General features: G+C 41.8%; 1 protein-coding gene across 1 annotated transcript in view; it reads right to left on the reverse strand.

Moving 5' to 3' along the window:
- Positions 1-13,029, reverse strand: part of LAMA1 (laminin subunit alpha 1) — a 190,397-nt gene that overhangs the window by 123,332 nt on the left and 54,036 nt on the right. The window contains exons 4-6 of the mRNA XM_075585330.1: positions 3,342-3,584; positions 1,360-1,539; positions 372-461 (exon numbers count right to left, since the gene is read on the reverse strand). Of these exons, the coding sequence (XP_075441445.1) occupies positions 372-461; positions 1,360-1,539; positions 3,342-3,584 (513 nt within the window). The remainder of the gene's footprint in view (positions 1-371; positions 462-1,359; positions 1,540-3,341; positions 3,585-13,029) is intronic.

Consider the following 13,029-nt stretch of genomic DNA (forward strand, 5'->3'; position numbering starts at 1 on the left):
TTTTTAAATAAGTTGTCACTCCTTTCTCAAGACCTCTTACAAGATTCTAAAACATAAGTGTCGATAAATATTATATTTATCGTCTTTGACGGGTGGGAGGTTGCATAATACATCACACGAGAGTCAGCATACAGTGAGTACTCCATATGAGAAGATATTTGAAGAGTTGTAGCTGTGTCTGTATTCGGTGCAATAGTTTGGGATATAGACAATTTGTAAGCAAGCAGAATGAAGGTAATATTGTATGCAACAGAAATCATTTAAGAGCATAATCTTTTTTATTATTATGGTTGAAAGGCAGTGTTTGTTGTGTGCACTCATTCAGTTTAAACTGCTTTTAGGTAACTTATGGCGAAGAAAAGTAAACATACCATGGTAACTTCATCATAGGGGCAGCTGCGAGCATGTCCATAGCAAATGCACATCCCGCCGACTGATATATCTTTGATAGAGTAGTAGTACTGCAAGAAGGCAAATAGTTATAAAAGGGACAAGGCATCATAATTACTTCTGTCTCGGTGGAGCAGTTTCAATGTGTAAAGCAAACATAGCGATGCACAGTCATACCTCAAGGATACCAGACCTACAGCTGTGCATCGCTACCTCTGCTTCCTATGTTAGGAATGGGTCATTGAAGCAAGAGAACCAGATCTCTTTGGATTTGAACACTGAAGTTCCTGAGTTTCTGTACATGGAAGCAGATTAGGTCAGATTGTGGTTTTTTTTACGAAGATATGATATTTGTTTCTACATGATGATCAAAAGTGATGTATGATGTGCAATAGAATAATGCTGATAATCATCCTGTGGACATAGCTTTTTTCTCCTTTCATTATATAAATGTGATGTTGGTGCTTCAAGCAGAGAAGTTATAACAATTCCGATTCCAATTAGTATTGACGGTGAATGTCTGCATGGTACAATGAGCTTTAATGAACCTCTTTCCTAGAGAGCCTAAAATGTACCCAACTGCAGTGGGGCGTGCAGGGGTGGAAATATTACATCCCTTATTTACTAAGCAGTGATATTCCATAAGACAGCATCTGGCATTAAATGACACCTTATGGCCCATTGTAGTGAATGGCCCGTGTGGTGTCTTCCTGCTTAGAAGATGTTTTATGGCATAGCATTGCTTAGTAAATATGGGCATGTTTGCTTAAGGTCACAATAAAGTGGCTTGAGGTCCAGAAGCAAGATCCACCACTTTGATGTTGGTTAATGATGCATAAACCTCCTCTTCTATCCTATCGTACATATGGGAATTAAATAAATAATCCAACTTCTCAACTGGTCCATCCAAATTGTAATAAGACAGCACATACATGGGTGCTGCAAAAAAAACAAATACTACAAACTCACCCTTCTTGTTACTATTGGATCCACATCTTTAAGGTCCCGAAAGCTAAGGGTCATGAGGTCTGCATTGAGCGTCCTAATACGTTGCAAGCGAAGGCGGATGTATCTCGCAGAGGTAAAGTCCAACAATGCTGGGGAAGGATCATCAGCACTCGGTCTTCCATTAATCAATGAAGTGTGAATCTTGGGGTATAAATCATAACAGTGGCTAGACATATTGCTGAATGCGCTTATGCAAAAACAAGTACAAAACCTGCCGGGGTCAGTGGTCGAAGTGTGACGACACAGAGCGCAGTTTTCACAACTCTTTTGATCTATTTTTGATAAGTAAGATGTTTTCGAGCTCCAGCTTTTACGTTAATGTGTTTGCTAACGTAATTGATCCAATACTAATGTAGCTAAAACCCGTTAATTACTCTCCTTCAAATAGAAAATGGGGCTTATTTTGTCAAATATGAGTTGGTCATATGTTAAAATAAAATAGGCACGGCAGTGGCACTGTGGTTTTCTCCATTTTGAAAAGCATGAAATTAAATTCATGATGATTAGATTTCAACAGACGTGTGGGGTGGAGTTTTGCTGCAAATTTTATAACAGCACAATCATAGGGAAAAAAATCTAGGTAATAAAATAAGACGGTAAATTATGTAGGTGATCTAATATGTAATAATCTAATACAGGGTGGGCAACTCCAGTCCTCAAGGGCCACCAACAGGTCAGGTTTTCAGGATATATATGCTTCAGCACAGGTGGCTCAATCAGTGGCTCAGACTTCTCAATTGAGCCACCTGCGCTGAAGCAGGGATATCCTGAAAACCTGACCTGTTGGTGGCCCTTGAGGACTGGAGTTGCTTACCCCTGATCAAATATGTAATGAGCTAATATGTAATTATCTATTATCATCGTCCAAAAGAATAATTAAAATGGTCAATTAATATTTCCTTATCAATAGAAACAACCTTGCAAAATTATACTAAAGCATTATTTAATTGTGATGTTTTTCAGTGGCACATTTTAGTTATGATTAACTTGGGAAACAAAGTGACTGCTGTTGCAGGGTACAGCTGCCAGAAATACAATGTGCACCGCCGATTGCTTTTATCTCTAATAACCAGGTGTTCCAAGGAAAAACCGTCATTTTTTCACGAACAAATTTAGTCTGAAATTTTTTGACACCCAATCTTTTTCTCTTGACATGTTATACATATTTTAATTCTTTTTCGTCCAACCTGTACCCTCAAAGGCAGAAATGTGATAAATTAACATTGAGGTAAGATTTCCCCCACATTCTTTGTTTCATATGTCAGCATCAATGTATCAAATTTGGGCAACAATAGAAAGTGTACATAGGAGTTAACCGATACAGATAATTAGATGTATCAAAATTGGAATTGTGGACCATCATTTTTCAGAAAAAAATGTAATAAAAAAAATCTGCCAGGTCAGGGGATGGTATATATTCTTGGGTCCAGCAACTTGTGTCAAATTTTATAACACGTCATTATCGAGTTTCTTAATGTAATGCTGTCGCTTGAAAGACACCATATACTGTATAATTAGTAATACATGCAATGGCAGAAAAATGCAGTGAGGAACCAGGTGTGAAGATTAAGTTTGCAGCAATGTCTTTTTCGAAAAACACAATTTCTATCACATTTTCATGTTACCAATTCTACAGATGTTAAATCATAAAAAAAATAGTTTGCAATATGCACACTGGTTTTTCTTTACTAAATTGTGTATTCTAAGTTCAGAGCGCGTGTTTGTTTTGTTCATAAAATGACATGCCGTGGATATTTGAATCGCTGCTCTCACCCCAGTTTCTAAAGCAGAACAATGTGTATTGTTTAAAAGTATCATTTTAGAATTGGAATGCAGTCCAGAGGTAAACCGCACTATTCTCAGCTCCTGGGATCTCCCGGTTTCCGGGGTGACTGCTGTTCATAAAATGCATAGGGTCAACCTTACTACAGTTTGCTTCATACCTCTCCGTGTTCCAAAGGCACGAGTCTGGAATAATAGGAGGTGCAGATCACTTCATCATCTCTCTTGTAGGTTGGTGGCCCAAGTCTTGGAGTCACATTATAACGAGTTAGACACTCTGTGTCACTAATTGCATAATACTGCCAAGGCATAAACTCGATTCCATCTATAGAACGTTCTAAAACCCAGTTTCCAGGCCTTGGAGAATTTGCTGCCTTGATGATTATGTATGCAACTTGGAAGACCTAAAGAAAAAACCAATAGGCGTTTTTTAATACTTCATAGATGTATGTACAGTATACATTTATTTATATAGTGCCATCCATGTGTAATACACGAGTCATAATATAACATGTAATGGTAATAAGCCCATCATACATAAAAGTAACATTAGGAAAAGGAGCCCATACCCCGAAGAGCTTACAATCTAAGTGGTAAGTAGGGAGAACTTACAGAGGGTGTTATGATAAGTGCGTCTGCAAGGTGCCAAGGTCAGTGCATATGAGATGCATAGTATCTGCCAGCGGAGATACCCATATGCCCAAATTCATGGAACAATTTCTTTCATATTGCAACTAAAACACATAATTGGGTTGCTGAAAGTTGCATTTCTTGTAAAAACAGGTTTTCCTGCATTACAATATAATCGAAGATTTTTGCATACATTTTCCACGTAGTAAAGAAATTTAAATAAGTGACCAAAAGCATATGGAAGTAATATGGTGACTTAAGATGTTAATATTAAGAATATATTTGGAGTCTAACTTATGTGAATTTCGCAGCTTATTGTGCAATTTACCTGTGGGGAAAAGGGGAAGGGAGTTAACCTCCCTGCTCAGCCTGTTTGCGTGTGGCTGAAGAACATATATAGGAAATGGTGCTGTGCTGAGAAATGAACTAATTGTCAAAAATAGAGAGAAAGAACTCAGCTAGTTAGCACTCTATAACCAGACTTAGTATAACATCGTGATCAGTTAAAATAATCTTTATTAATCTCTAGGGTAAACTAAAGTGGTGCACACATAAGGACTGTACAACATATAAAATCTTGCCTTGTATACTATAGGGTCACATGAATAAGGTGCTAAAATAAGCATACCAAATTGCAATCCTGAATAATACCGTGAGTATTTGAGTGTATTATTTAGCTAGACCGCACATTGTATAGTGTATCTGCATACTGGAATAGTAATTATATAGTCCGGTTAGACAAACTGCCTACTGGGATAGTATATGTATGGTCTGGTTAGATAATCTAACTCCAGTGTGAACCAAACGATATACTATGGTATACCTATATGCAGCACATCAAATGTGAGCTGTGTCGCCAGCAGTGTATAATCACAGAGTGTGCGCTGTCTTATTCAATATAGGTATATAGGAATGGTAACTATCAGCACAGCAACAATGATATAGCTGCGCATACCCCAGCAGTTTGTTAAACGTACCACCAGTTGCCAATTGCAGTAATTAATATAAGTATGCAGTGGGTTGTCTGCCTGAAAATGACACCTAAGCAAGGCAGGATATATAAAAATCCTCAAAGTGTAAGAGGATAGGGTGCTGGGTCTGTGTCTGGATGAGTGAGCCCAGAATGGCTCAGAATGGCATCACACATAATTATTTTACCACCTTTCTAATGTATCACCTCTCTCACACAGACACACTTCTATCTATCTATCCACACATTATCTATATATCCTCTCTCTCTCATTGTGGATCCAATGTTAATCCGCGGCGGTGAGCGTCGCATAATCCGTTCCGATGTCGGATAATGCGTTCAGCAGTAAGCATTATCTGGCGTCGGAATAATACATTCGACGGATAATGGACTGACGGATACAAATGACCATTTGTATATCTACACACATGTATATCTACTGCACACACATTATCTATCTATCCACACTCTCTATCTATACACACTCTCTGTACACACTATAGATTTTATTTATTTATAAAATGTTTTACCAGGAAGTAATACATTGAGTTACCCTCGTTTTCAAGTATGGGCACAGAGTTATAATGATAAATACATAGTTACAATGAGTAAAAAGGGTTATACAGTACATTATATACAAGACATAGAAGTTATAATACAAAATGTAGTTTAAATCACAGGGGTCATTCTACAGCCATGTTTTTACTGAACATTAAACATGCCGACTTGTAGTGTGGACATTGCTTTATACTGTGTGTGTATCATAACAACGTCACTTTAACAATTATAGAATTTGTGAAGTTTTAACCAATTTGAAATATGTTTTAGTTGCTTTGAAACTGCAGTGGTTCATTTTTTATTTTGGATATACAGTAGATGAAAGTAACTCAATGTGAATGAAACATGTGGAATTTATATATATTAAAATTTGTTAAATGATAACTTTTTGTAAACAAATACTAAGGGGAAAAAAAAGCTGTGTGTGCTGTGCACGCGCATAGTAAGTGAAACTTCTTTGACTTTTGTCACAGAAATTGTGTTTGTGATGTTTTAATTAAAAATCAAAACACAATTTCTTTGACAAAACGCAAATAAATTTGGACTTAGAATGTGCGTGCTCGGCACACATCCCCTGTATTTGCTATTTGCACTAAGCGTGAATTCCTCGTGCGTGTGACTGTGTGTGCGCGTGTGACTGTGTGTGTGCGTGTGACTGTGTGTGCGTGTGACTGTGTGTGTGTGCGTGTGACTGTGTATGTGTGCGTGTGACTGTGTGTGTGTGCGTGTGACTGTGTGTGTGTGCGTGTGACTGTGTATGTGTGCGCGTGTGACTGTGTGTGTGTGCGCGTGACTGTGTGTGTGTGCGCGTGACTGTGTGTGTGTGCGCGTGACTGTGTGTGTGTGCGCGTGTGACTGTGTGTGTGCGTGTGACTGTGTGTGTGTGTGCATGTGACTGTGTGTGTGTGCGTGTGACTGTGTGTGTGCGTGTGTGATGTATGCGCACCCATCCTGCACCTCGCATATGCCCCTGCACCTTGCATATGCCCCTGCACCTCGCATATGCCCCTGCACCTCGCATCACCCCCCTGCACCTCGCATCACCCCCCTGCACCTCGAATCCCCCCCTGCACCTTGCATCACCCCCCTGCACCTCGCATCACCCTCCTGCACCTCGCATCACCCCCCTGCACCTCGCATCAAACCCCTGCACCTCGCATCAAACCCCTGCACCTCGCATCAAACCCCTGCACCTCGCATCAAACCCCTGCACCTCGCATCAACCCCCTGCACCTCGCATCAAACCCCTGCACCTCGCATCAACCCCCTGCACCTCACATCACCCCCCTGCACCTCACATCACCTCCCTGCACCTTACATCACCCCCCTGCACCTCACATCACCTCCCTGCACCTCACATCACCCCCCTCCACCTCACATCACCCCCCTCCACCTCACATCACCCCCCCCACCTCACATCACCCCCACTGCACCTCACATCACCCCCCCTGCATCTCACATCACCCCCCTTCACCTCCTCACATCACCCCCCCTTCACCTCCTCACATCACCCCCCTTCACCTCCTCACATCACCCCCCTTCACCTCCTCACCTGCACCTCCCCTCACCCCCTGCACCTCCGATCACCCCCTGCACCTGCGAGCACGGCGGCAGAGCAGTGTGGTAGGAGGAGGGATGGGCACAGGTTGTGTTGCCCCGCAGTGCCGGGGATCAGGGCAGGGAGGACGGCACATACGGCGAGGAGGCCCATGTGAGTGTGACGGCCCCCCCGGGGAAGAACACCATGATGCCGGTGGGGGGGTGTGGGGGGAGGAATAGAGGGGGTAATTGGGGGGAGAGGGGTGGGGGAAGGTTGAGACGCGGCCGCACCGGGCCCGCCATATGCGTGGGAAGCGGCGCGCTCAAACCCCCCCGCTTCCCACGTTACCCGAGCAGGAGCCAGGAGCGCTCGATAACGTCTGTGCGCGCATGCGTGGCACATGCTGACAGCGCAGCAGCCGTCATGATCCCGGGGATCCTCTCCTCCTCCAGCACCGGCGGCACTCAGTCAGCGGGACTCGGGGAAGGGGAAGCAAGAGGGAGGAGAGAGGCTGAGCAGCGGCTCCTCCTCTCAGAGCCGGAGGACTTGCGGGGCTTCCGCCATCTTGGTACACCCACAGTACCGGAAGCTCTGCGCACGTCTAGGGGTAACGGCGGCCGTTAGGAGTGGGTGGGGAGGGTGGGTGTTGGGAGGGCGGGGGGGGTTGTGGCCGCCGCCGCATGTCACAGCAGGCATGGGGGGTGAGGGGGAGTCACGTCACTTCCGTTTCATTTTCGTCTCCTTCGCTCCAGTTTTGCCCCATGAGAATAGGTGCCACTAAAGAAGTTTCACTTCAAAAAACCTAAGTAAAATTATAAACTGTATTTAAAGAGGCAATCCAAGGATCTTAAAAGAAAAAAATATTTTTTGTTTTAATATAATATATGCAGCCTTTGATTACCTTTTTTGAAAACTAATTACCTAAGCTGCCGATCGATTTGTTCTCCCGTGCTCAATCAGCAAAATCCTGTTTCTCAGGGTTCACTACATGGCTGACTTTCAGTTTCAATCAATCCTTCAGTCCGTGTAATGCAGCAGCTACAATGTATTCTAAGGCAGGGGTGTGCAAATGGGAGGGCGCGGGATTTTCTAGGGGGGACACGGCGGTTGCAGAGGTCCCTCGCTCTTCCCCAAGGCATTTAAATGAAATGCTGGGGGAGGTGTGAGGCCTCTGTAACTTCTCTTACCTGCTCCCAGGCAACGCGTCGCCCTGACAACGCGGTGTCAGGGGTCAAATGGCAACGCAATGTCATATGATGCGGCCAAAGCCAGAGAGCAGGTAAGGATGGGGGGGGAGGGGAGGGCGCACAGCAGCCAGGGGAGTGCGAACAGAAAAGTTTGCGCACCCCTGTTCTAAGGTAACAATATCTACTGTTACAGTCTACAATTCAAACTGCTGGGAATATTGGTAACAAACTATCACAAACAGGAAAGTAACAAAAAAAAGGAAAAGTCTATGAAAAACTAAAACAATCTAACAATCACCAAAGGGCAAATGGTAACAATATAAATAATTGCATATGTTAAAAAAAGAAAAGTGTATTGGCTGTCAGCTGCACTTCTCCACGTGTTGACTAATATGGGTTCCAGACTGAAATGTTCATGTGTAAGCAGAGTGGCGCAGCGTAAGGCGTGCCCGGCCCATAACCTAGAGGTCGATGGTTTGAAACCGTCCTAAGCTATTCTTGTTTTTTTCTTAATAATTTTTAATAAAGCGTCAATTTATTTTATTCACTCTAGTTTAACAATATATGAACAAATGTATTAAAAAGCGCCATTTATTTAAGTAATAATCCTCCCAGAACAGGGCATTACTGGCCAATAATCATACGTTATTATTGACCAGTAATGCGCGGTTCTGATGGGATTATTAATATTATAGGCTAAATGTATGTTTTTTTGTGTTTTTTTTTACATTTTTTTAATAAAAAAGATAGACACAAATTAAAATACAGTACATTACAGTTTTAAAGCAGTCTGAAAAAGATAAAAGGTGTCTATACTGGTAACAATTCACAAAGGTCTCACATTGAAACATATACTTTGTGATATGAGCACACACAAAAAAAATTCTTCACAACAAAACCCAATAACAATAATATAAAATGGCTACATAAACCCCCAGTAGCAGCTATCCTCTATCCACAAAAGAGAAAATAAGAGGAAATGCATCAAACTCTGACCCATGCCTAAAGAGACAAGTAGAGAATCTCTCACTTAAAAAAAAATTATTTCTCTAACCTACTACTGAGGCTCCTATCCAACCCCCTTCTCCCCCCCCCCAACTCAATATTTCTCATCTGCGTCATCTAAAAGAAGAGGAGTAGCCATTTTGCTTTTTTTTTAAATCCCATTCAACTTAAAAAAGAAGAAAAAAAAGATGAGGGTAGATATTTAATGATTAAGGGACATGTGTTTGGGGAAATTATTACTATAATTAATATTTACGCACCCAACACTAATCAATATACATTTTTCCATGACCTATCACCCATTGCGGCACATGGAAGGGATCACTATCTGTTGTGGCGACTTTCATTTAGCTTTTGATGCATTAATGGACAGAGCTCCGTCGAACGCCACAAAAGATAACTCAGACGCTGTACAATCAGAGAGTGAATTAAAACAACTGGGTATGATTGATTCATGGCGTATCTTACATCTTACAGGTAGAGATGATATATTTTATTCTTCTATCTCTCTATCTATACATACATAAAGTTCATACATACATACATACACATACACACACACATACTTTGCATAGTGTATGTCTCTGATTCTGGGGAGACTCACTGAGTGAATATGCATAGTATCGCGCAGCAAGCTGATGCTGAAGGCTTTTCAAGTCAATAGTAGGTAATGAGGGATCGCCGTGATATCCCGCATCGTCACATAGTGAATCCTGGCGCTTATCTCTTATTAAACAACTTTTCTAATGAGAAGAATTCTGGTGTTTCCTGCATAGATTCCTTCACTGAAAAGAGAAATTGGAGCACAGAAATGCAAATCCTTACTAGAAAGAAGGTAGCGTTGGAATTGCAGAGGTGTCGTGGGGCTGAGCTGTCTGTATAATAGGAAGCCTTTCAAATGGCTATACTATAATTAACTATGTGGAAAGTTTGCTTCATGAATGTTTGTGCTGCTTTATTAAGAAACTCAAACGGTGGTAAAACTTTGTGAAAAACTATAACACACCACCAATTTTGCAAAGTTGGCAACAATCCCTGGAAATGTGTGTGACTTTTGGTTGAATTTTAATTGCTGAGCAAGATAACAGTGCTTATTGATATTTGTGTGAATTCTGTATGGTTTAATCATTATTTTTTGTGAGTTGTAAATATCCACCGGGTTTGTGATTCTGCACACATTGAGTTCACTTGAAGCTTAATTCACTTGAAGCTTGTGTGAGTTTTTTTTAATCTCTATGTATTCTGCTAACGTGCATCTTTGCCTGTTACATGGTTGGCTGAACAACAAATGAGCCGGTTCCATTATGCTGGTATCTTTCAATGGCTCCAGAGTCCTCGTAGTCTCGCCACAGTTACGGCTGATGCAGCTAATTCTAAATCCACTTTCAACAATTATTAACACCAATATTCTTCCCCAGTTGCAAATTGCAGTTAATAAGTGCAAAATAAGGGGTTTTCAATAACAATGTTTACAGTGTAATTAGGAAAATATAACAAACTGTAGTTCTTGTGCATATAAATCCAAAGTGGGTATTACTTCGTAACAGTACACACAGGTTTCTAAGTATATAAGAAATTAGTTGTCGGTAATAGTGTGAAGGGAAAAGCGATTTTAGCTGTGCCAACACCTACCTAGCAATAAATAGCGCAAGGAAACATAATTATTAGAATATGTATTGTTGGTAGAGGTGGGTGAATTTTTCATAGGCCAAGAGAATTTGGCGATTCACTCATTTCAGTTCGCAAAAAAGAGTTTCCTTCGCTCCAAAAGTTCACAATAAGATCGCTAAACACTAAAACGGTAAATGGATATTGCATTTTCACTTATTTGTGCTGTTGAAGTTTGCTCAAACAGAAAAAAATAACAAAAAATAACAACAAAAAAACAAACAAATGTTGCAGGGCACTAATTTGCCATTTTAAACAAGCACAATAGCTAAGTTTGAACAATTTGGGCGTTTCACTAGATCAGTGTTTCCCAACTCCAGTCCCCAGGGAACCCCAACAGGTCAGGTCTTTAGGATATCCCTGCTCCAGCACACGTGGCTCAGTCAAAATTACTGTGCCGCTAATTGACCCACCTGTGCTGGAGCAGGGATATCTTTAAGACCTGACCTGTTGGGGTTCCCTGAGGACTGGAGTTGGGAAACACTGCACTAGATCTTTCAGCTCCAAAGTTTGCTCAAACCTGCAGAGAATCGAATCTCAATCGATACACATCTCTATTTGTTGCCACATTATATTATATACGATGCAGGCTGCATACAAATGTTCAGTATTCTATTCAGTCTTAATAGACATAGCTTAAAGCCGCAAAACACGTTGCACTTACCCCTGTATGGGGTGCCGGTATCTCTGTAGCCAGAGAACTTGTGTGCCTAACGAAATTATTTATTTATTTATAAAATATTTTACCAGGAAGTAATACATTGAGAGTTACCTCTCGTTTTCAAGTATGTCCTGGGACAGCTTAAATGTCCTGCGTCATACGGCCCAATAGGAAATGCATGACCTGGACAATTAAACTCCACAGAGATACCAGCACCCACTATGTAGGTAAGTATTTCGGGAAGCAGTGGGTCCCCAAAACAGTTCAGCTCCGGAGACCCCTGCGTCAATCCTATAACTAAAAATAAAATTCAAAAATGATGTAGTGCAAGGTGTTTTGCTGCTTTAAAACTACCTTTTCTACTTTGACTGTAAATTTCTATTTCTACATAGTTTGCATATAGCCTACAGGTTATATTTCATCTCTCAATGATGTTTCCTGATAAATATTGAGCCTCTGGAAATTGCATTGCTGGCACTTTTGGTAGCCTAGGGGTTAAACTAGGGGTGGCCAACTTCAGTCCTCAAGGGCCGTCAACAGATAAGGTTTTAAACATATCCCTGATTCAGCACAGTTGCCTTAATCGGTGGCTTAGTCAATGACTGAGCCACCTGTGCTGATGCAGGGATATCCTTAACACCTGATCAGTTGGTGGCCCTTGAGGACTGGAGTTGCCACCCCTGGTTTAAACAATCGTTTTTAGTTATAGTGCCAACAGAGAATTTTAGGTGGAACTCTATAGGCCAGTGATTCCCAACCAGGGTTGCAGGCAGGTCTCCCAAACTGTGCCCCAGAGCAGATCACACACCGACACATCCAGACACAATAAGGAAAGAGCGATCACCCTGTACATCATGTGCCTGCAAATCACATTTTATTTAAAGTGTGTATGTCACTATTCATTGCTGCACTAAATAATCAGAATAGAAGTTGTGAGCCACCCCCCCTTCCACCTCGCTCCGCTCCCCCCCCCTTCCACCTCTCTCCGCTCAGCCGATACCACCTCTCTCTTCCCATTGGTCAGAGCAGGGTCATATGACCCTGCTCTGCACTCGAAAGTCACTTTGCCTTATCTCCCCAAGCACCAAGCTTGGGAGAGCGTATGTGCCCGCGCTCATGAGTGTGGGCCGCTTGAGCATGTGCGTGATGATTAACTTGTATAGAGGTAAGCGCGCCAAGCACATAGCGTGATCAGCGCCAGCGAGGACTCAGCCTTACTTGGGTCTACATGATTCTATCTTTAATATAGGAGAATAGAGAGGTAGAAATGGGGGCAATACCATCGTGCAAAAAAAAAAGATCAAGAGGGGACCCAAATAATTTTTTTATGTATTAGATCACATGAGATCAAAAAATGAGAGGTAAAAAACGCAGCTATGCAGTGTGCGCAAAACGCGTTGGTGCACTTTTTACCTCTCATTTTATGATCTTGTGGTCTAATAAATACATTTTTATTGGAGTCCCCTGTTGATCATTTACTTTTTTTGTGCAATGTTAGTGCTCCGCATTTCTACCTCTCTATACTCCAGGATTTCATCATAGCGGATGCTGCACACCACAGTGCCTTCAGATGGATTATAAGGACGGACTGTGGGCACTTTGGAAAACATGTGAGTTACCCACTTTGACA

This window comes from Ascaphus truei, chromosome 2, assembly GCF_040206685.1.
Source record: "Ascaphus truei isolate aAscTru1 chromosome 2, aAscTru1.hap1, whole genome shotgun sequence".
NCBI lineage: Eukaryota > Metazoa > Chordata > Amphibia > Anura > Ascaphidae > Ascaphus > Ascaphus truei.